Source organism: Ambystoma mexicanum, chromosome 10, assembly GCF_040938575.1.
Source record: "Ambystoma mexicanum isolate Mex_15411 chromosome 10, UKY_AmexF1_1, whole genome shotgun sequence".
NCBI lineage: Eukaryota > Metazoa > Chordata > Amphibia > Caudata > Ambystomatidae > Ambystoma > Ambystoma mexicanum.
Genome location: NC_090932.1, coordinates 179,020,613 through 179,046,067, shown reverse-complemented (window position 1 = coordinate 179,046,067; position 25,455 = coordinate 179,020,613). Strand labels below are relative to the sequence as shown.

At 44.6% G+C, this 25,455-nt stretch overlaps 1 protein-coding gene across 1 annotated transcript in view; it reads right to left on the bottom strand.

Moving 5' to 3' along the window:
* The window catches only part of KAT6A (lysine acetyltransferase 6A), a 1,549,616-nt gene that overhangs the window by 154,573 nt on the left and 1,369,588 nt on the right, over positions 1 to 25,455 (bottom strand). The window contains exons 14-15 of the mRNA XM_069617664.1: positions 24,874 to 25,072; positions 16,513 to 16,995 (exon numbers count right to left, since the gene is read on the bottom strand). Of these exons, the coding sequence (XP_069473765.1) occupies positions 16,513 to 16,995; positions 24,874 to 25,072 (682 nt within the window). The remainder of the gene's footprint in view (positions 1 to 16,512; positions 16,996 to 24,873; positions 25,073 to 25,455) is intronic.

Sequence of the window (25,455 nt, the reverse complement as noted above, 5' to 3'; positions counted from 1 at the left end):
CCCATTCTGCAAACTGATTACTCCTTCCTGAAATATACAAAAGGGGCACCAATGCGAGGTAGAGCCACTCTTTGTTTTCGAATATTACTATGCTGATGTAAATGGATACAATAGCACACTAAAACCATCCCTATCTTTTTTGTTTTAAGGGATATAATCTGTCTGGAAGAACTGAAACTAAGAAATTACGAAATTATGGAAAACTGAAATTTGAGATTGAACAACATATGTTTTGCTCCTGATGAAGGGATGTTATTTCCCGAAACGCGTTGAGCTAGTTGTACAGTAGTTAGGCCTCCACTGTATCATATATGCACTTACTTTTTGATTGAAGACCTAGGACTATATGAGGATCACCAATTGTGAATATTGCTGAATATAGATGGGAATGCACTAATAAATATTCTGTTCTTTTTGAAATCATTAACTAAGAGCCCTTATTATTACCACATCAATAGATGAAGTATATAAATGATTATGAATTATATAGTGAACTTAATTGGGTGACGCACTAGCCACCTACTTTAAACAAATTTTGCATTTTAATGTTTTGAACTTTATGTTTCGTTTTGCTCTGTAAGCAATTCATGTGACAAATGGACCACTGAAGTAGATCCCCAATAACAATATCCACATTTTGTGAATTACTGATTGCCATTGGCAATATCTTGAGGGTGCAGGGGACGCGAGTGTTCACAGCCCGTGGACACTTTCGTCTTCTTGGATTCTGTCTAAATGACAGTATGTCGGACTCCCAAAGAGAAATAAACCTATGGAGCAAATCTAAAAACGTAGCGGCCCAGGCTTGCATAATCCAGAAGCGGTATTGTCAATTTTCCTTGCTGGCAGTAATTGAGTTTTTCTGCTTAAAAGTGGCATCCATTCTGACATATGGGGCGGAAGCTTCCTTCTCCCTACTAGCAATGGTTTGGGGGAAACTCGAAGGCCTGTTCTGGAGGAGGGTTCTGAGCCTGCCGAAATGTGTCCCAATTCAGGTCATTAGGGTTGAAGTGGGCCTCACCTCATACCCAACCAGTGTGTGGAAATCCCTTTCCTTTTACAGAAAATGCTGTGTGATGGAGGCAGAAGGAGGTATTGCCACAATTTGGTCAGCAATGGCTAAGTCTTCGGAGGAGATTCTAATGTCTTGAAGTACAATCTCAAAACAATAGCAGAGTATACACCACTAGCTACCCTCCTCTACCACACACCAGTAGTGAAAAAACCTACTAGCAGGATGATTTTTTAGATCATCAAATTATATTCAACCCAAGGCATTATATCAAAGCAGACATTTTAATTCATAAATATGAAAAAACAATATGCCCACACAAATATAAAACACTAATTTATGCAGATGTAGCTTGAAGAACAACACAAAACAAAGTGAGAGCTCACCCCACAGGGAGAGCTGTTTCTATGTGAACTGCAAATGTTATTCATATAAATGTCACAGTGACGTGATGTTAGTAACAGTGACTTCAACCAAATGTCGATGTTTATCCAACATAGATTTTAGCAGTATCATATACAAATGTTCATCCAACATGGATTAACCAGCGTTTTGGAGTATAATCTGCAAAGAAACTTTGGCGGATTTGGGAGAATCCAAAGAGCCGCTTCCAGCAAACCCTGTGAGGGTGAACATAAAAGTTTATGATCTAGACTGGATCCAAGCATTGGAACACAGGTAAAATGCAAAGATCTACGGAAACACCTTCAAAGACGCTGGAGCAAGGGGTTCAGTTCCCCCGTATTTAATTACATTTCCATGCAGACATAAGCTAGCTAACTTTCTGAGGGTGAGGCTGAATTTATACCAAACAAATGAAGTAACAGAGGCACACAAACCAGTTGCCCTTCGGCACTTTCAATGCAAGCTCTGCGACCACAACAGGGAAACATTATCCCACCTCACCTTAAATTGTCCGGGGGCTATTGCTCCGAGAACTTAATGTAAATGTAAATTTACAACATTGCCACCGGAGGACTGGTGGGGACGGCTGATGTCTTCTTCCCAAATCTCCCCGACTCTCGCTCTGTTGGGTTTAAAATAACTATTTGAACTATTAGCAGGATAGGAGGCGCTGGTCTAAGGAAAGTGAACTCTATGTTGAGAGCTGGGAGCCGATTTGACTCTTGTTTACCTTTCTTTCTTTTTGCTTCAGTTTATTGAATAAGGATTTAATTATTTTAATGCTAAAATTCTGTTTGATTTTAAATTCTGTGTTTTCTCGTGATGTAATGTGATTGAATAGGGCTGTTCTGTTTTTATTTCAAAACTTTCTCATAAAAGCTTAAGGTTTACTTTCTAACAAAATGCGAATAAAAAATAAAGTTTGTTTAATCACCTTGAAGTAAGATAAAGCTATGAAAAAAAACGACAAAAAAAACTGGAACACGAACTGTGTTCTTTTCAGTAAGTCAACCCACATACGCCAGTTTTATTAATATTACCAATGATTCTTAAAGACCTATCACCATAACACCAGGCACCCCATCAGTTTCATAAAGTAGTAGGATCTTAGAGCATGTTGCAAATCTACATTGCTGAGTTTCTAAAAAGATTAGTGGAGCACCCTCCTAAATTGGTGATCCACATCATATTTCATATGTAATACTGAAGCTATTAAAATCAATCATATCACCATCATTGCTACAGATGTAGGAGGGTTATACACCAGGTATCAGAATTTGCACTCGCCACTGGCTCGTGAAAAGTGACTCTTGGCGAGTAAGAAATAATGTGCTGTTTGAATGTGTAGACCTGAGGTGGTGAGTGACTTTTATAGCTGGATAGAAGCTTTAAACTTGAAATGTTTACCCTTGTTATACACTAACACTCCACATAGGTATCACAACAGTTAGAATAATGCTGGCAGCACATTCCATACCTGAAGACCATTGAGAGTTTAGTTCATCTTATTAAACTTGTGCCTCAAAATAACTACTTTTGATTTGTTCATATTTTTATTACAAAAAAATAACTGGAACTTTCATGGGTGATACATTTGTGCCACAGTATGCAAATTATTCATGCACTCGCTGGAACAAGGAAACAGAGTAAACTTGATACATTAATGAAATAGTTAAGATACACTGGGGATGATTTTATAGTCTGGCAACCATCTGGGTCACGTAATTAAAGTGTTTTTTTTTAACGCCATCCATTGCACAATCAGACATTCAAAATAAGTCCTAAAGTGGTTATCCACTGGGCACTGGTTGACATTTTTCTAAAACCATTAACTTCAACAGTATATGGCAAAGAGACTAATCAGAACTTCCGTTTATTGGACTCTTCGATGCAGCCCAAGAAAATGATACAGGCATTACCTTGTTCACAATACCTGCAAGTAAAATGCACCAGCAACCCAGAAGTGTTTTGCTTGACTACACTTAACTGCCAACCAAGGACCAGACGGATATTACAAGGCACCTATAACCCCTAATATAGCACACTCTATGCACCAAGGCAGGACCTCAGGCTGCTAAAGAGTTAGATTTTCAGACTGCATAACAGGAACTGGCCTGAGTGGGGAAGCCCTTCTTGGTTTCCTACAAGGAACAGAAAAGGGACAGTTAGCTTGGAATGCCCTGGCCTTTATCTCCCGTTTTTTGTAGAAAAAGGTTCAATGCTTCTCGTTACCTGAAGATCTCCTTCAACGCCACTTCCAAAGGAGGCCAGGAAAAGAAAGCAGGCAAATGGATACCATTAGGTAAAATAGGCAGAACAGAGTCTCAAGGAGCCAAGCCTTCAAGTTCAGTATAAAGAGAAAAGGACCCTGTGATCAAAAGCAGGGGGAAAAACAAAAATGTAGTATTCAGGACTCAGAACAGTGACAAGCACTTTGGAGAGCTGAGCAAACCGACTGCAAAACAAGGGTTGCTTAGCAACTCGCCAATCCCCTTGTTCCTATTTATGCGTTGTCTTTTGTTCCATTCCGGTCGTGATCATTTGGGACAACACAGCGCCATCTTAGAATGTCCCACCCTTCATTGTAGTCACATCAGGAAGACTGAAAAAACACTTTTGAAAAATTGACTACTACCTTTTAACAGGCAGGCTGCTTGCACACATTACTGACCCAAGCACTGAAAAAAGGTTTCTCATGCCACCAGAGAATAGGAATTTACAAATATCTGACCACCATCTATTGTGTGTTAACCTATGGTCCTATACTAAAAACATAAAAGACCTAATATACAAACATTGGCAGGTATTTGATACTGTTAACAAGTGTAAATGGTTAGCCAATGCACCAACATTCCCATATAAGTGAATGAATACTATAGTAAATCATTTGATTTGCGCAAACTTACCCATCAGGCAAGATACACATACTTAGCTAAAAAAGAAAAAAAACATGCATACATACATAGCAAGAGTTGCTCGTGTCGCAATAGGCTTATACAATGTCCTACATTTTTACATCACAAGAAGCAGAATGTAAAGGATTTTGCCACTTGTTTAACAGTTCTTGTAGTCCACCATTAACATGCATGTGCAGCTTGGGTCATATGTGGGGCAAACAAAATGACACTTTGAAGAGAGGCTCATTGAGTTAAAAATGATAGCCGGAAGGCCAAAAACAAGTTGAGTGTAGCAAGACTGTACACATCATTAACCTAACACGAGACAACAGAGAGCCATATTGATAGAAGTTGCAAAACCACATCTCGGAAGAGCGAGATAGAGAAATACAGTTACTCAAAAGATTTACATGTTTGTATTTGTAGTCAGAACCTCCCATGGGACTTAAGGACAGATGAACTGGCAAGTATAAATGTGATCATCACATTATTTGTATTACTTATGCATAGTTTGCAGGTAATCTCCTGTTTGCATAAGTGAGACGAACAAGTTACTTACCAACTGTAACATTCTTTCGACTGGATGTTCCTCCCACGTATTCCTCATCTTGTGATAAATCGTTATCTCCAGCTTCGCTGCTTCGGAAAAAAAAATTCTCGGCAGAGGGCGCTGTGCTCGAGGACGTGGCGTCAATTGTCCCTCGACGGGCTCCATACCGTGTCGACGTCACTGATGGTATAAATAGCTTGAGCCGCGCCCGTTGCTTCAGTTCTGTTTTTTCGATGATAGATTATATATATATATATATATATATATATATATATGTATATATATATATATATATAAAACACCAAGGCGTGCCTCCTGACCGATACATTCTTCGTGAGAGGAAAGTGTAAGAAACGTAAAACTGTACTGTGGGGTAGGATGGGAGGGTCGATGAGGAATACGTGGGAGGAACATCTAGTCAAAAGAATGTTACAGTTGGTAAGTAACTTGTTCTTCGAATGGATTGTGTCCTCCCACGTATTCCTCATCTTGTGATAGGCTCCCATAGCAGTATCAATTTTGGAGGCGGGAGTACTCATTTCAGTTTTCGTGGACAGAATGCAGAACTGCCTTGGCAAATAAACCCTCATTAGAGGAGGCAGTATCCAAACAATGTTTGACAAAAGACTCCCCTCTTTAGAGCCGCAGAAGTAGCCATTCCCCTTGTAGAATGGGCACGTAGCCCATCTGGTGGTTCTTTTCCTGCTAATCTGTAGCATTCAACTATGGCTAATATGATCCAGCGGGAAATGGTCGGTCTTGTTACAGATAAGCCTAATTTATGACCAGTATAACCCACAAATAGTTGGTCATCTTGTCTCAATTTAGCCATCCTAGAGATGTAAAAACTAAAAGCCCTCTTGGGATCTAGTCTGTGTAATCTCTCCTCTTCCTTGCCCAGATGAGGAGGAGGATAAAAAGTTGGTACTACTATTTTTTGACACACATGGAAGCCCGAGACTACTTTTGGTAAGAACGAAGGTTTAACTTTAAGGACTACCTTATCCTTATAAAAAATAGTATATGGTTGCTTGCATGAGAGCCTGAAGTTCGCTAACCCTGCGGGCTGATAGGGCCACAAGAAGAACAGTTTTTAGAGTTAAAAGCCTCAATATACATGAATGCAGAGGCTCAAAAGGTATGCAAGTCCAGAATGTTAGTACTAAATTTAAATCCCAAGTTGGTACATGAAAAGGAACTGGAGGGTATACATTAGTAAGCCCCTTTAAGAATTGAACTATTAACGGTATTTTGAAATATGAAACCTCTTCTGAGGAGCGCTTGAAAATGGACAGCGCAGCAAGGTATCCTTTGATTGTTCCTATCTGGAGCCCCAGATTAGCTAGATGTAGCAGAAAAGAAAGCACCATTGGTGTGCCACACTAAAAAGGGTCCACATCCTTGTCTTTGCACCAGTTACTAAAACTGTTCCAGCGACATTGGTACAAAGATTTTGTTGCTGGTCTTCTGGCCTAAATCAAGAATTCCATTACGTCATCTGGACGATCCCAATCCTTGCGTCTCAACCTGAAGGTTGAGTGTCTTGACCTCTGGATGCAGAACCCGACCTTCCTCTTGCGAGAGAAGATCCTCTCTTTGCAGAAGACGTATTGGAGGGCAGATGGACATGTCCAGAAGGTCCGGGTACCACGTCCTCCTGGCCCAATCTGGGGCAATTAGGATCATGGTTTTCCTGAACTTTCTCAACCTCCTGATTACTTGAGGAATCACGGAGACTGGGGGAAACGCGTACAGCAGTGGAAATTTCCACTCCACTACGAATGCGTCTCCCAGATCTCCTCTTTGAGGAAATTCCCTTGAGCAGTACTGATCGCACTTCCGGTTGATCGCAGTGGCGAACAGATCCACTTGAGGGGTTCCCCAAAGGGCGAAGATCTCCAGAAGGACTTCCTGACCTATCTCCTACTCGTGAGAGACCGTGCTCTGCCTGCTCAGAGCGTCCACCGCGGTGTTCTTCTCTCCGGCTAGATGAATTGCTGATAGAGAGATTCCTTCTTGTATTGCCCAGAACCAAAGCTGCATTGCCTCTCTGCACACTGGTAGTGACCCTACTCCTCCTCTTTTTTTGAGGTAGTACATGGCCACCGTTTTGTCCGTCATTATCAGGACATTCTTTCCCTGTACAGAGGGCAGAAAGGCCTTCAGAGCTAGTCTGATTGCCCTCAGCTCCAACAGGTTGATGTGTAGTTTGGACTCCGATGGAGAACAACGACTGCCGAAAGTCAGATCGTTGGTGTGCGCTCCCCACCCCGTGAGTGAGGCGTCCGTCACTACTGTTATCTCCGGCCATGGTTGCCAAAAAGACTCTCCCTTGAGAATATTGTTGTTGCAAGCCCACCATAGAAGATCCTGCGCTCGGGACTTGCAGAAGATCTGACATATTCCCTGAGAATTGGGACCACTGAGTGCCTATTGAAGGGATCTCATTCTCAACCTGGCCTCTGGTACTAGGAAAATGCAGGATGCCATGAGGCCGAGCAACCTGAGAAAATCAAAGGCCGGTAGACATTGGGCATTCTGGAACTTCGTTACCATCTGCTGGATGTGGAGAGCTCTCACTTCGGGAGGCGAGGCTTTTCCCGAGGAAGTGTCCAAGACTGCTCCGATAAACTGGAGTTTTTGGGATGGTATCATGTGGGACTTCTTGAAATTGAGGGAGAAGCCCAATTTGTGGAGGAAGTGGCAGATGATCGAAAGATGTTCCTGAGCTTGTTCTGGAGAACTTGCTCTGATCAACCAGTCGTCCAGGTAGGGATATATGTGAATACCCTCTCTCCTGAGACTTGCTGCCACAACCGCCAACAGTTTGGTGAAAACCCTCGGGCGGAGGTCAACCCGAATGGCAGAACTCGAAACTGATAATGAGAATTGCCAATCGCGAAACTCAGGTACTTTGTGTGCTTTGGATGGATTGGCACATGAAAGTAAGCATCCTGAAGGTCCAATGATACCAACAAATCTTTGAGTTGGAGAGCCTGAAGGATCTGAGAAAGAGTAACCATCTTGAACTTGTCCTTCCTGAGGAACTTGTTCAAGTTTCTCACGTCCAAGATGGGTCTCAGTCCTCCATCCTTTTTTGGGATGAGAAAATATGGGGAGTACCAACCTCTGTTCCTCTCCGCTACAGGTACCAGTTCTATGGCACCTTTCTCTAGCAGGGTTAAAATTTCCTGCAACAGGAGCGGATCCGGAATTTTGGCAGAGTTGGCTCCTGGTGGATGATTCCGAGGCCTTTTTAGAAAGGGGAGACAGTAACCTTGGACTACTCTTTCCAGTGCCCAAGCATCTGAGGCAATGCCCCGCCATTCCTTCAGATGTTGAGAGATCCTGCCTCCCACTGGAGTTTTGTGTACCAAGGCCTCAGAGGGATTTGGAGGCGGCTGCAGGAGTGGCTGAGGGTACAGATGCCGCTCCTGAGGCTGATTTTGCACCTCTTCCTCGTGCTCCACGAGGGAAGTTTCTTTTGCCCCTTTGAGAAGCCTGTCCTCTTCCTCTACCAAAAGAGGAGTAGTATCGAAAAGAACGACCCCTCCAGGAAGATGAGCCGGAATAGGGTTTTAGAGGCTGGCGCAAAGAGGCGCTAAGTGATTTAGCTGCCGCTTTCGAGGTCTGAAGTTTTTCTAGGCTTTGATCAGCCTTTCTGCCAAAGAGCCTCGAGCCATCAAAGGGCATGTTGAGGAGTCTAGCTTGCATGTCTGGTGCAAACCACGACTTCCTCAACCACGCAAACCTGCGTAGCACAATGCTTGCAGCCATGGATCTGCTGATACTATCAGCAGTATCCAGTCCAGACTGGAGACATTCCCCCATTGCCTCCTTCCCGTCTTTGACTATATTCAGGAAGCCTTCCCTTTCCTCGCCTTCCGGAATATGATCAGCCGCCGCCGAAATACAGTCCCACAGGGTATGGGTAAACCTGGCTAGGGTACAGGTGATATTTGTCGACTTAAGTGCCATACTGCCTGACGTGAAAACTTTACGTGCCCAGGCATCAATTTGTTTGTCCTCTCTATCTGGAGGGATAGTTGGATAAGCAGTTTGTTTTGAAGTAGATGCTGCCTGAATGACTAAACTCTCTGGAGTCGGATGTTTATTCAAATATTCAGGATCCGTTCCAGCTGGTCTATATTTTCTTGGAAAAGTGCTATCTGCAGCAGCAATAGTCTCTGGTTTCTCCCAGTTTTTCTCCACAGTCCTTTGAAGGGCCCTGTGAAAAGGGAGAACAGGATCTTTCTGAGGTCCCTTGACGATTATATCCGTCATGTCATCTTGTTCACAATTGGGTGAAGTATTACCCCAACCCATATATTCAACTACCCTGGTCATAAGACCCCTGTACCCAGCATCTGCATGCTCTGCAGGATCAGGTTTGGCGAACTCTTATTCTGGGAATGTGTCAACTCCACTGGCAAAATGTAGAGTATCACTCGGGTCTCTCATTCTAGATCCCTGGTCAATAAGTTCCTCAGGAACGTTCCTTGTACCATAAGTAACTCCCAAAGGAGTAACCTCGTCTTCTTCTGAAGCAGACTCTTCATAAATTGCTGACATAGATTTGAAAAAGTCTGACCTGGGCAAAGGAGTGAATCTCCTTTCTTCCTCTATCATCTGCTTCGAAGGAATTGGCAAATCCTTCGAAGTTGTCGAATGGGTCTTCGAAGATGACTTCGATAATGGTGTTGAGAATGTTTTCGGCTTTGGAGTCGAAATTATCGACGTCGGAGGCGTCGACGAAGTCGTCAAAGTCTTTGGCGACTTGTGTTTCTTGTATGGCACTGGAGAAGTGCTCGACTCTCGAAGAGTCTTCGATGGTTTTACGTCGACTCGAGTTTTTTTGGATTCTTCGAAACTACCGGTCTTTGCCATGGTAGACTTGGACTTCCCTTTGTCGTCCAATGGAGCGAATTTGGGGTATGGCTTTTTCGAGGGTCTTTCGAGGGGGTCGGACCGCATTCTCGAAAAACCTCCATCTTTTTTGCGGAATTCTTCCCACTTACTGGGAGAATACGATTTAGTCGGACAACGAATTTCTTCGGTCGACTCTGAAGAAGAAGAAGATGATGATGAGGGAGATCTATGTCTCCTCTTCATTTTTTTCGATGATGACGAAGTGTGTCTCGATCTACTCCTAGATACGCCATTTAGCAAATCCCATAGGCATCTCTTTGAGTGCCTATTGTGAGCCGATTCCTTAGAATCAGTCGCTTTCTTTTTTGACGTAGCCTTCTTTGAGGCCTCCCTCCCCACCGACAGTTTACCTATCCTCTCATGAAGAGCTTTCTCGGTCATAGATTGGCAGGACCGGCAGTCGTCGGTTCGGTGACTGGAACCGAGACACCAGAGACAAATCCGGTGGGGATCGGTGATCGACATCTTAGACCCACAATCTGCACACTTCTTTAACCCAGTCCTGGGTGTGGAAGGCGTTGAAGATGATGACATTTTCTTCACAGAAAATAGAAGCACGCCGTTCTCGATAGCGAAGCGATCGGAAAAACGGAACTAAAGCAACGGGCGCGGCTCGAGCTATTTATACCATCGGTGACGTCGACACGGTACGGAGCCCATCGAGGGACAATCGACGCCACGTCCTCGAGCACAGCGCCCTCTGCCGAGAACATTTTTTTCCGAAGCAGCGAAGCTGGAGAGAACGATTTATCACAAGATGAGGAATACGTGAGAGGACACAATCCATTCAAAAAAGCTCCATTATTTATTTACTCTATTTCTAAAGAGCTGGAACAGAGCCCTTAGGCATGGAAGCGCAAGGACTAGACGAACATATAAAAAACAAAGATTTTAAAGTCAGAAGGAGAGTATCAGAAAAAAAGGCTATCATTCAAACAGGACGGTCTTCAGTGAATGCTTTAAGGATGCCAAGGAGAAGCAAGACCTTAGATTTGGGGGCAGTGCATTCCAGAGTCGAGGGGCTGCCACGGGGAAGCAGCCATTCCGGACCATGGGCAGCTTAGCTTTCGGGGTCAGCAGGAAGCCCGAATTGTTGGATCTCAAGGTATAGCTGGGAGCTAGCCCAATAAGTATGACAGGTAGGTGGGCTTTTCCCAAAAAGACAGGAGTGAGCTATGCATAGACCGTGGAAGACAATGAGCTTTCTAATAGGAAGCCAGTGCAAAGATATTCATGCCATTGATGCATGGGCAGATTTGTTTAGGCCACATACCACTGTTGGCATTGTTCTGGACCACCTGGAGGTGGTTCAGTTCACCCTCACCTGTACCCTGTAGTAGGCTTGAGCAATAATCTAAACGGGACCCAATAATAGCTCGAGCCAGGGTGGCACATCGGCTAGGAAAGGGCGAATCTGTGCCAGGAGCTTGATATAGTAGGACGAGCCTGAGACAAGATGGCTAACATGCACCCTCATGCTCAGTTCTTGGTCCAAGATAACTCCCAGCGTCTTAACCTTCAGGAGAGTTTTAAGAGAGCATTCGGCCACTTTAATAGATCGGAATGCAGGTTAACAGGTCGCAGAGTTTGTAGGAGGTGCCAACAATCATGATTTCCGTTTTTGCGTTATTGAGTACCAGGCCATTTAGCAACAACCACTCATGTATGAGATTATATGTGGTGCTTATTGTAAAGGTGTCAGCCACATAATTACCTGTGTCGTCCACATAGTTAGCATACATCACATGCTTGGACTCCAGCAAATACAAGAGGGGCGGGATCAAGATATCAAACAGCGTGGGGGATAGACCTGAACCCTGGGGAATCCCAGATGGTGCACAAATCACTCTGCAACAGCATTGTCACAGTGTATCCTTGCTGTTCGCTCCGTCAGGAAAAGTTGATGGAATTTCTGGAGCAGCTGCCTATAGTGATCTGAAGAACAGACAGCACTCAGGACCCCTGGAGCTGTAACACCAGAGACCGCTGTGAGAGCTCCAACGTACCTGGAGTCTGATCTGGGCCTGATGAAGTAAGAACTTTGTGTAACCTTTGAAACGCCCCTAAAGTGAGCTCAACTTGGTTGGTTACTTTGTGAAGCACATGTTCTTGGGTTACGGGCTAGACTCATTAAGTTTAGCGAAAGCCTGTGATCATTTCTGTTACATCTTTCCCCTTCCAAATGGGTTTTAGTTTAACAGAACCTGCCGTTCAAATGTGCACATTTTTAAGTGCAGTGTGTGTGGGTCCCGTTTTGGAAACGAAACAGTGACTGTATATTTGAGGTGTATATATTGTCTTAATATTTAGTGCTTTGACATATTGCATGCTGGTGATAAATAAGTGTCTTTTTTTACATTCTTGTGGACAATCGCTTGTATTTGTTAATTGTACATAACACCAAAACGCTGATCTCCTTAATCTAAGCCTTTCTGCCCAGCATCATTACCAAATGGGAGTTTGGTTAGACTTTGGTGTAAACCTTCACAGGTCGGATAAGGTGAGCTTCTCAGACCGTAAAAGCAGTAGTTGCTTTGAAAAACCTGCTAACACGTATATAAAAGAACACGTTGTACTAATCAAGCATTACACACGACTGTGCCAATCCTCAAGTGGTACAAAAACTGTTACAAGTCAGTCCTGGTTCCCACTGGCTAATAAATTGGAACACCTTGAAATAAATGGTTTCAAACAGCCTAAAGCACCAACTAATCCACTTGGTTTTGATTATCACTACAATACGACTTGTAATGTAAAAACTGCGGGCCATGTAGTCATTGCAAATATTTTTAATAGAGCATTGTTGCCCCCTTAAATTAGGCATTGTTGCATACATTTTACAATCCACCTAGCTAGACAGATTGGATTGTTCTTGTATTGTGCACAGTAAGGCACGTAAAAAGGACCAATAAACAAATATCCATTGTTCTGTCAAAATAGTATGAAACAACCCTACTTCCTTTTAGTGTATGGAGATTCCTTTCTGTTGCAGGCTGCACATCTTTTATGAACACTTGGCGTTCAATACTGAGATTCATTTGAAATTCAATAATTACCATACGCGAGAATGTGACTTAAGTACTGCTATCGAGTATTTGACAAGGTTCAACCACCGGAAACATCTGTAAATAACTCATTTTAATTATGAAAGCCCACCTCAGAGATAAGGGTCTCATATCACATTTGTAATCCGATTCAGAGAGAGGCATGACTGAGTGCAGCACTAAATTATGGTTCCAACACCGAAAGGTTCAGGCTACTGGGGGGTTAATTCATATAATACCTTTCAAGAAAGCGATAACGACGACACCCTGAACCAAGTCCCATTTCTTGTGAGGTGGCGTGAGCAGCCAAAGCAGTTAAATGCACCTGGAGTGAAATCCGGTAATAATCTTAGAACTCCTATGCACTGCCCTTTTAACACAAGCTCTCAACCATTAACTACATCTGGATTATTGTGTGAATGTGTCTTCCACGTGCTTGTTTGGTGCACTCCAGGAATGCCTTGCCAAATTCCAGAGCAGATCACGCACCTGACACACGACCACCATGTGTGTCTCGGAACACCCTAAATGGTTATGTGCGTTACCCCTTGACACAATGTATTTCCATTTGCTCAAGTGATAGAACATTTGTCACGCCCGAGTGCATACAAACATAACATTTTGTAGTAGACCCACATTACCAAATTCTTGAACATCAAGATCTAAACTGCTAGTTTCAAGGGGCCAGGAATGGGACAAGTAGCTTTCCCAGATTTTATGCTAAACACGTTTGGCAACTATTTGTGGCACTACAGATAATTCTATTAGATGCGAGTAACGTATTTGGCCCAGCCCATGTTGGAGCAATGAGGATCACAAGCATTTGCGATTCTCAAACTGTAAAGTATTTTCTGGGTTATAGGCAGAAAGTTGCATCAACAGTGCATTTCCCAGAGGCTGCTCTTGTGAGTACTCTGAGGCAGAGCTTTAACATTCTGTTTCTCGCCTTGTGGCAAACAAAACCACTGCACATGAAAGAAACATTTGGAGATCTTGCTCTTTTTTTCTTTGCATGAAACAGTAATTTCATCACAACTATTTTGGTCCCAAAATATACGAACAAATGCAGCATCAAGATGTGCTGTGCACGATTTCAGCACTAGGTGTATCCTACTCATTCAACAGAGGTCATCCACAATGCACTGTACATCTACTTCAAGACCTTCACCCAAATTATTCCATCACATCACAGTCCCCAAAAGCCCTGTGCTGGATTAATGATGATATGAACCATAATGCAGCAGCATGGAGACTGGTAGCGTTATTTGGAGAAAAATATCCAACAAATTTGTAGGAAACTTAAATGAGATTAGCAACATGTAATGCGGTCAGCAGTCTTCCCTACTGAGGCACTGTTTTTTGGAAACATGTGGTTAGGTAAGGGGTCCTTCATACTGCTATGCAGAATGCATTTTGGGACATGTACCAGAGCATGACCCGGCCCATCCCCAGGCGACCACGAGTTATAGCCCATATAACTGACTGAACCTCAAGACCTCTAAATTCCATGGCACCAGGTGCCCTTTGACCACCAACTTTGGTTACATTTTTAATTGCAATTAGAAAAAAAATTGAAGAGTAAAGGAAGAACTAGGAAAGTGGCTCTACCAGATAGCTTCAGGCTGTATATGGTGTATGAAGCCGCATGATTCGCTTCTCTTCTGACATTCTTTTTTCCTCTGGATTTGATATATGTTCTTTTTTTATCTGTAAGACCATGGTGGTCAAAGGTTGTCAAAAATGTATAACCAATATGAACCACTTTAAATAAAATGTTTTAAAAAACAAAGTAACAAGTGCTGAAATGTTCAAAGAGGACAGGCAGGGCACATTTATGAAGCACAATTGTGTGATTTTTGTATTGCGAGGTGCTGGGAGGGATACATTACATTTCAAAACGAGGGTGGAGACCTTTGAGCCGGATGGTGCAGAAGGGAGTGAGTGAAATGTGCGTATGAAGGTTGGAGTGTCCCTGAACCTCCGTCGTGCCCATCTTGAGGCCTGCCAGGTGCACAGTATAGTGATAAAACTGCATGTCAGAAGTGTAGTTAATATGTTCTTTGACCTTGGACGTGAGAAGATGATCAATGCAGAACCCACGTGACGGAAAACAGACATACTGGGCTGGAACCAATGGCCTGGCATCTCGTATCATGTATAGGCACACACGAACAAGCTGTTCAGGATTTTACCATGTGTATTGTGTCATGTATGACAATGTTTTCCTTGATAAGATTCTGCTTGTACTACTTTTCGTCAGAACGTTCTTAGCAGCAGAGTTCTTTGCTGTTGCTCTCATCTGCATGCAAGATTAAACTTGTTGTCCTTAAAAGATCGATTTGGCCTTTCTTCCCTAGCGGTTATATTCTCTCTGGTGGGAGCGTTTAGGGACTTGCCTTCAATTATCAGAAATGTAGTTCTAGGAGTGCTTTTATACAGACTGAAGTAATGTGCTTACCTTCAACAGTAGTCTTGTGCCTGGGGAGGGATCTGAATTGTGTGAAGAGTGTCTCTAGTGATACTTAGTCCTGCTGAGGTATCTGGATTGAGGCGGGCTGGCTAGTATATGGGACACTGTCTCTCGGAGTAACTTTTAAGTGAGGCAGTGAATTCTGGTAAAAGCAGACTGATGTGGTTATCTTCACAATGAGAATCAAAGTACATAAATCCTGAGGTAGAGTGCATCGTGGGAGCTACAGTCCACTATGTTGGCTTCCAAACTTAGTGAGAATACATTCCAGGATACATATACCTGTGGTGGACTTTGCACAAGTTGAGCAAAATGTGATACTGTACACTCACGTACAGAAATCAACGCCGAATGAGGCAGCATGAAAGCCAGTGGTGACATTACTAATGAGTGGGACAAAATGCGTTCTGGGACATGTCCAAAAAAGCATGGTGATGATTTTGGAAAGCATAAAATCCTTGCAACATAACATAATATGTATTCCTACCCCACTGGCCTGACTGAGCTGTCATGCGGAAAGGTTTGAACTTCTGCAGCGAATGAGCAAGTGCACTCTGGGTAAGGTAGTCTTTTGATGCATACAATTATGCTGAATCATACAAAATAAATCAAAGAAATAAGAAAAAAGCAGGTTATTTGTGTTCTAAGAGGTTCACAGAAACGTTTGGGACAAGTGAATTAGTTCACACCATGAGATGTTCCTATCCCATGAATGCTCAGCATACTTTAAGGACAGGGCAACAATTTAAGGAACCTCCTTTCCAGACCAGCAGATAATATTTAATATATATTAATCTGAGCAGGACCTCGTTATGGATAATATTCCCATTCAAAATCCTCAGGTGGAAAGGGACAGCCAAAAGTGAGAATCATAAGCAAACTGAGCATGGTGTTCATGGCATTTAGTTTAAATCCTGCTCCAAATCACCCTAAAAAACAGAACCTAAGCAGTTGACTGGGCACTTCTGAAGGCACTCTGTCAGTTTACTCACAAGCAAGCTCCGTTTTCTCAGTATGGATTGATTTTATGAATAAGCATTTAATGGCTAATGGAAGAAGACTGGTGATTCCCAACCTTCCTCTACATCCTCACGCCAACACCTTGTTTTCAGAGGTCCCCAGTACTGACCCCAGGGATACATGGGTATATTCCTGGTTATTTCTGAATTAGACAGCAGAGGACAACTCGCACAGAGACAACCCACCTTACGCTTCAGGGTAGGCTTGGTGAGAGTAGGTGGTGACACTGACCGAGGGCTGTCCAGAGCCTCTTCTTCCTCCTCACTGCTCTCACTGAAGCACCTCATAAGGGCCCGGTCTCCATCACTGAAGCGACGGGGAAACCTCTTGCGGTGGCTCACAAACCTCTTCAAGACTTGAGAGCTCTTCTTCAGCCGTTCGTGGCACTCCAACATGCTATCACTATAACATCCCTTTGGCTCAGCTTCTTTCACATCCAGACAGTGAATATTTGATTCCTGGGTGCTGAAGTTGGAATCGCAAGGCTTGTGCCCCTTCTGGCACTGGCGTGGTGGCTGACTGTTTGCAGTAAGAATGTCAAGGGGGGCATCCTGCAAAGCTTGCTGGCAGTGGGCAGCATTGGCAGGTGGGGAAATGTTCTGCTCCTTTTTCTTTTCTGGGGACAGGCATACATTTTTTTCCTTTCTTTCCCAAGGTCGAGAGGGCACCTGAAGAGAAAAAGAGAATTCTTCAGATAGCTAAACAAACATCCTGTAATCGAGCAAGCTTAAGGATTTCTACATGGCAGCACAAAGAAAGTTCACGGATGCATAATAACAGTTCCAAAATTCAAAATACAGAGGTAGAGCACCAAGGGATATACATGAAACAGCATGATGCACTGCAAAAAACACATTTCTTTCAGAACGCTTTTTTAAAAAATATTCCTCCCACAAACATCCCAATTTGAAGCAGCCACCATGGATCATCGAAGTATCGCTATCCCAGCTCCGTCATGAGACCACGAATGACAACCGAAGTTACTTCCCTCCATATATTTATCAAGCCTGATAGGTACCTTCCTCTCCGTTTCACCTAATTTCCTTAATTCACAGAGGCCAAGTGAGGAATAAGTTACTTACCTGTAACTCCTGTTCTCCGGCATTAGTATCTTTCATCGGTTCACTTGCTATTCCAATATTCCTTGTTGTCTGCCAGGCTGGGAATCCCTTGCAGCAATAAAGGAGCCTTAGTTGTTTTGGGTCATATTGCCCCACAGCCAATAGGCAGAAACTCCCTTACCTCCACCCCTGAACGACATCCTCAGATAAGCATAGGGCACGTGCAGCAGCAATATGAGCCAAGAAGAGCAGAGTGGGGTAAGCAAGAGTGTTGCATGTGAATCTACGAAAGATAGCTTATACTGGAGAACAGGAGTTACAGGTAAGTAACTTATTCCTTCTCCAGCATCGGATCTTTCAGATTCACATGCAGTTTGAATAGATTATAAAGCAGTAAACACATATGTATACAATCTAAAAAGGGCGGAGGTAACAGTCTTACCTTTAGGAAAAAACAAACCCCATAAAACAGATTGTGAAGCACTGCTTGGACCTTGGACTCTCCCATGGAATTCCTGTCGATACAGTAGAATCTTGTGAAGGTGTGGACAGGCCTTCACGTGCCCCCCTCCACCCCTATAGATATCCAACAGCGGGATACCGGAGAAGAAAGCAGTAGTGTAAGAAATGGCCCCCGCGGAGTGTGCCATTGGCTGACAAGGAAGTGGCCTATTAGCGATGCAGTGGCAGTAGGGAATACAGGCCGACTGCCAGCGGTAGATGGAAGACTTTGACAGCCCATTACTCACAGCCATGGAACTGAAGGCCATGAACTGAGAGGATTTACAGAGTTATCGGGTATGTGCAACATAATACTTCAAGGCCCTGATGATGTCCAGTGAATGCAGCAAACGTTCCGAAGGAGTAGAGGGCGAGGCAAAGAAGACCGGCAGAACCAAGGGTTCAGTAAACTGGAAAGACAGACACCTTGGGCATGAAGAAAGGAATCAGTAGGGCGGTTTGCATGATAAAGCCCGGATCTCGTCAACTCTCCAGGAAGAGGTGATGGCAAGCAAAAAAGCGTTCATCCATGAGAAGAACTTTATGTCCGCCTTGGCCAAGGACTCGAAGTGAGGACCAATGAGTTTGGAAATAACACTCAATTCCTACGCCTGGGCCGGCATGCGCATGGACGTGAGGTCTCGGAAAAGACCTTTCAGTTATTATTTAATAATGCGATGGGGCCACAATTGTCGTGCAGCAGATGTGCGAGTACATCTGAAAATAGCCGCTAGATGGACTTTTATTGAGGAATGCCAAAGTCCACCATGGACCTAAGACAGCAGGTATGGTAAAATGTCCTGCGCTAGGAAGCGAAAGGGATTACCACAATTGGTAGCATACCAACTAGTGACATGCTTACATTTGTGGTGATGGAAAGAGATCGTGGAGAGCATGCAAGCCTTTGCCAGAACATCACAGCAATCCTGCAGCATAGGAAAGTCCTGAATTCTAGGAAAGCAGGAGCCAGGCCGTTTGGTTGAGAGGGGTCGGGTCGTAGTGCAGGATTGCACCATTGTCCATTTAGAAGAGGATGAAGACAGAAGGCAGACAGATTGGAGGTGCCAATGAGAGTCTGAACAGTTCTAGAAGACAGAATTGTCTCAGCCATGCTGTCACCAAGATGATCATTTTGCACCGGTCTTGCCTGAAAGTGTGCAGGACCCTGAGGATCGTTGGAAACTGAGGAAATTCATAGAAAAACTAGTACATCCACAGAAACATTAAGGCTTCCAGCTTGGAGGACCCGGCTGGCGTATGCTCAGCACTTGGCTTTCTCTCTGCTGGCAAAGAGCCCATCTCTGGAACACCAAACCTGAAAGATGAAATTAACTGGTTGTGAGGGAGCTCCCACTCTTGTAGGAGCTTAGTTCCCTGCTTAGGGAGTCAGCGATCGATTTATGGATGCTCGATAAACGAAAGGGGGGCAGGAGCATTGTGTGCCAGGGACCACTTCCAGAGGGCTGCACTTCCGCTGAGAGGAGTGGTGATCAGGATGTCGCCTTTTTTCTGTATTTAAAACATGGTGGTGTCCATGAACATTCAAACAATCTTGGGAGGGGGGGAGGGGGGGTTGAAAGGGATTCAGAGCCCAGAACATTGCTCTCAGTTTGAGAACATTGATGTGCAGCAAATTGTAGGAGGTAGACCACAGAACTCTGGCAATGATGCGTTGGTAGTGACTGTGACCCGATATACTGTGAGCTGGAATGGTGCATCCTGAACAAGGTTGGTGGACACAGACCACAAGAGCTTGTTGCTGTCCTGTGGAGGCCTTGATTAGTATTTTTTCTGTTATCTTGTGCACCCAGGCCCAACCGTCTCCCCGTTCCCCAACGCGCTTCTCCACTCCCACTTCCTCCTTGCCTCCCTCCTCCCGGACAGCCCCTCCATTGTGATAGGCTCATTTGCTGGTCTTAACTGACCACCCAGGGCAGCTCTCTGCCCGGCCGCCCCTGCGGCTAAGTGCCCCAAGGCAAAGGGCAGCTCCTATAGAGGCTGCTCCAGCTAGTGTCTGCAGTTGTCAGCAGGGGGAAGCCAGTGGGCCGTCAACCAGCAGCAATTTTTACGGGAGTGGCCTGGTGAGGAATAGAGCAATCACTATACGCTGACTACCCTGCTACATAGCAACCTTAACGTCACTAGAATAATACTCAGATTATTAGCCTGTGCCACGCTGGATTCGTTTTATGATTATTGGCGTGCACTGCACCCTCACAGTCTCGGTGACAGGACTGTGAGTCACATCTAGAGATTATTTGATTGTGGATCCTATTTATTGCACTGTCCCCCCCCACCCCTGCACTTGTGCGCTCGCAATGTCACTGGGCCTAGTAAGATCGTGGTCTTTGTCTTCCCCATGTTCCCCCTACTTTGCCTCGTCGCACCTCGTAACACTGTATAGGCACGTTATAAATGCCATATAATATTATGACTACAGGGGTGCTCGTACGTCTCTTTTGGTTCTGAAAACTCAAATACTTCTTCTTGATGAGTCTGAGTTGGAAGCTTCTGCAGCTCTGGTAAAATAGGGCAGGAATCTTCCTCCCTAGGTCTCTTGGGAGTAATTACCTTTTCAGAAAAGTCTACAAATTGTGACAGTTTGTCTATGTACATTTCAAACCTCACTCTGGTCCACAGGGATGAACCAGAGGGGTCTGGAGGAGGGAAAGGCTCTGTAGAACGATGGGATTTATCAGATAAATCCCTAGAGAGGGGCTGTGGACCTTCAGAGTACTCTTCTCGACAAGATGGGGTGCTGTGTGGTCGTTCCCGTACCGAAACAATAACCACGAGACTCTTGCGTAACTTCGGCAGCTGTGTGAGGGATTTTGACATGCCTGTAGGTGTTTGTCGGCTCTGCTGAAACCTTTGGGGCTGACGCGCTCTTAGACGGCGAGTCAGCACTCGTGTGCTTTTTAGAAGAGACGACCTTATGAATGGAATGCCCGGACGTATGCTATGAAGTTCGGCAGTCACTGTCGAAGTTTTCGGCTGGCCTGTTGGCATCCAATGCTTCTCTGACGCATCCGTTGAGGAAGCTCGGGGGGCTGTATGCTTATCCTTGGGTGGTGCGTGTGTGCCCCTGTCGCTGGGGTGTGATCTCCCCATAACAGTACCGATGGCCTGTTTGTCAGGACGGGCACCGGGAAACCGGATGGTTACGCCAAAAGGTCTATGGCCTCCACATCACAGCCATGGCTGCTGCTAGAATACTCATCACTTGAAGCAACGGTGCCAATGGGGGGGGGAAGGACTCTCAACCTGCATCACGTAGGCCGCCCACCGCTTGGTCCGCCTATCTTTTAACGTCTTAGGACGAAAGAGTTTGCAGGACTTACAGGATCGCTCGTCGTGGTCGCAAGGTAAGCACCTATTGCACTTGCAATGGGTGTCCTTCTAGGGGTATTTATCATTGCAAGAGGGACAAAACTTAAATGGAGTCCTCTCCATAGCAGAAGTAAAAGGCGGCAGCCAGACCAGAAAGGGAAAGAGGGGAAAAGGAAATGCATTCTCGAAAAGAATCAACCCCGGGCTCCTACTCTCCCTACTGTATAGGCCTGGCCGTAGGGCCGAAGTCACGCAGTCGACTGATGCACCAGTCCCTGAACAGCAGTGGATGTGTTCAGCGTAAGGGTCCACGAAGTAGCCGTTGAAGCAGGAAAGTCGAAGACTAGACGACCATTGGTCGTGGGACAAAGTAGTAACTATATTTGCAATATAACTCTTGAGCTCCGCATGAGGCAACCAACAAGTTGGGCGGAAAAAAACAATCTGAGGGACCTCGACGCATGAGGGATTTTGGTTACACTACACGTCACATTAGGGATAGTGTTACAGTCACGCCCATGTTGACGTCCCCTTTCGATCCTCGAAAGAAAGATGCAATACGCTTCAATTACTACTAGATGTCGAACTATATGCACAGCATGTGATTCTAAGCATCAGAACACTAATTATGGAAGTACTGGTACGAGGTGGCCCCGCGAACGCATGGGGAGTGAGACCAGTAGAGAGAAAAAGGATGTACCTAATGGGTGGAATGAGACCTTGCTACAGTATATAAAAAATGACAATGGACTAGGTAATGTGACAAGCCCAGCCGGGATAGGCTGGGTGTGCCGAGCTCGTCCGACGCAGGAGTTTCAAACTCATTTAGCAGACCCGAGAGAAGGAAAGCACACAGGACTCCAGCAGTCGGCTGCATGAACCTCCGAGCAGGCCCGCAGGAGCAGGTCTGTGCAATCAGGCAGAGGTAAAGTGAGCGGAGGAGAGCTGTCGGTAGAATCGCCACCCGACAGCAGAAGACAGCATGAAGAGCCTGCAGAAGCAAACTGAAGGACCGCTGCTGAAAGCCCCAATCAAGGTAATGGGAGACCTGTAGGGGACGTTGTGGTGCAAGTAAAGCAGGCAAAGGCCAACTCCTCTCAGCCCCTTGGTAAACAATGCCTAGGGGACCCCGAAAGGCCTGTGTATCACCGCTCCTCTTCCACATCCCAGTGGCTATACCAATAAGTCCACTGACCACCAGGGAAGGGTCACAGACTCCTGCCATTAAGAATACTGCATCCGAGGAACTCTTCCTCATCACTGTGGCCGTACCAATAAGCCCACTAACCACGAGGGAAGGGTCGAGGACCCCCAACTCAAGCCCAGATAAGCAACAGAGAAGACCACCCTTGTCGTGGTAGCAGGCATAAGCACACTACTTATAAGAGAAGGGTCGAGGGCCTCAATATTAAAGGAAGTGAAGTATACAATGTGTGCATCCGAGGAAAGCTTTCTCACATCAGTAGCAAACCCAAAACCACTGAACACCAGAGAAGGGTCAAGGACCCAAAAATACAGAACTGAGTCAAGGAGGCCATCCTCCTCAATTCGGTGGGGAGGCAAAGCCCGCTGAACGCAATAGAAGGCCTGCTATGCCAACAAAAGAAGTGTAAACAGGGTCTGGAACTCAGACAAAGAAAAATATCAATAAGAAAGCGTGGAAGTTTGCTTACACTTGGAAGGAGAGGCTAACTCTATTGAATAACTGTGTAACATGCAAAGCCAACAGGAGGGCATTCAAGGAAGAGAGCTATTCCCCCTCTCCCTGTGGACGTCCATACCCAATCCAGGAGAAGGGAGTCATTCTCCCGGACCAGGATCTATTTTGTTTGTGTGAGCATTTGTGGAATAAGATATTGACGTCAGTGGAAAGGCGTCATTCCCCCTGGCTTGAGAATTGTTTGGACAGTTGTCAAAAACTCTCGGCATCCATCAGGAGAAGGGAGTCATTCCCTTGATGGGAGGAGTTTTGAGTGATTAGATCTCCTTAGTTGTAGAATGTAAGAGCTAGAGACTATTTGTTTGACGGACATTCTGACAGTTCTTTTAGCTTTGGTTGAGGCAGGGAAACCCCCTCATAGTGATAGGTCCAGCTAGGCTTTTCTTTAACATCTCAATCAATATTGGTGAAACAGGTCACCCCCATGTCAGCCTCTCTCTCCTGCACCCTTACACTACATTAATGACATGCTCTCAAATATTCTTTATATGGATGCTCCATTTCGCACTGCAATGATGTGCAGTAACAGCACGTAAAATTGAATTATGTAATAAATATGAAATGTGTAATAATATTGGGTGCTGATGTGCAAAATCGATTTATACAATTGAAGAGTTAGTGTGTCTAATTTGAGATTACAGTGGCTGCTATTCCAGGTATGCTATATGTTCTTCCAAAAGGTGTAAATTCCAATTCAATAAAAAAGAAAATCACTGATGTATCACATCCACCAAAGAATGCATTCCATGTGCTTCGTTTGGCTGTGTTCATACCCATTCTTGCTACCATAAACCAGAAAATGGTGCATATGTTTGCTGTAGTATGCATAAAAGCATTATTCAAAACATCTAACATTTCCAAATCCATCGTGGATTGATAAAGTAGAATTTCACCATGAAGATCTTCCACAACAATTCCCTTCTCCACATTGTTTGTAGGGCTTGAAGAAAACCTTTTCCCCATTGGTGATTTGTATGGGAAACATACACAAATTCTATGGCAGTATATTTGAGCGGTTTCTCGATTAACAGTGAAGAGAATGCTTTAACAGAATAAGAATCTGGCATCCTTGTTCAATGAAGACGGAGAAGAATCAGGACCGTAGGCACTGTTCAGGGATGCAGACATCACAAAGTGCCAGTGAAGTGATAAAACCCAAGACCAGCTCCTCTGGAATATGGTGATGTTCGTTTTTCACCACCAGGTTAACAACTAGTGTGGCGTATGGTACGTTACGGTCATCAAATAGTCCCATAGGTGGTGGGATTGGGAACATTTCTTTCAGGCCCATGCAAAACATTATTTCTCTAAAATGTATGAAAGAGGTAGCATATTCTTCATCCTCTGTGGAATCAGGTTCTGGGTTGAAACCCGGGAACCACATTCTTCCTGAGACTGAGGGAGTTGGGTCCCATGGAAGGGTGGCCAGTCTTGGCAAGGCTAAGAGATACCTGCAAGACAGGAGCAGATGCCAGAATCTACACAAGAAAAGGAGATTTGGACACTGATGCAGTAGCAAAACAGGTTTAAGTCCTAGACCGAATTTGTAAAACAATCTTTCACATCAATTATGCCAGATGTCAAACCTGGTGATGGACTGCATAAATTGAACCTCTGACAACGTTTGACATATCATGGGTCTTGGAATATGCAATCCCAATGGAGTGGGTACATCAGTCAATCTTCATAGGGGTAAAGTGTGGTTTAGTGAGACAGTTAGCTAGAGGGAAAATGTACCGGACCAAACAGCAAATGAGGTTACAAATCATGAGAGTTGTATATGTTGCAGGCATAGGCTTACCTGTGTGTACCAAATTGTGCCAAGAGTAGTGAATACAAAGTGGAACATGTGGCAATCAAACACAGAATATTCAGCCTCCCCAAAGACCTAAAATAAATGTGGGCCTCGGAAATGTAAAAAGCATCACCCTTACACTGCAGTCTGGTGAAAGGCGGCCTTGTTCAAGCTCTTCATCATCTTCTCCTTCTGCCTCATCATCTGTAACAACTGTATTGGAGACTATGATGGGCGTCCAACGCAGACATTCAGGATCCACTTCCACAGGCCGGGGGTGACTCTTAAGTCTCGCCATATGATCCTCAATCAGCTTCTCACGGCGAACAATGACAAACCTAAGAATCGGAGGCCCAGGCAACAAGGAATAGCCATTAAAGCAGAGCATAACTGTGATAGGTCTTACTGTAAAAACAAGTACACCATCATGCAGAAAGAGCACAAAACATCCCAAACGTATCTCTGACAACAATTGGCTGCAACACTGACCGCTGTTCTTAATGACCATGTCCACACTCTCTAGCATTCCATCTTGACCCTTTATTCACTTTACTCTGGAAGCTGGGAATTCTGTATTCCTCTCAGACTCTTCCTTACGTGACTGGACAATCATCGTGCACTGAATAAGAGGTTTGCTAAGCTATTAGCTAGCACCTGCTTAAAGAAGAAGGTTTTGCTACACAGTGCGTGGGAGTAGGTTTATAAATAAATAGCACTTTTC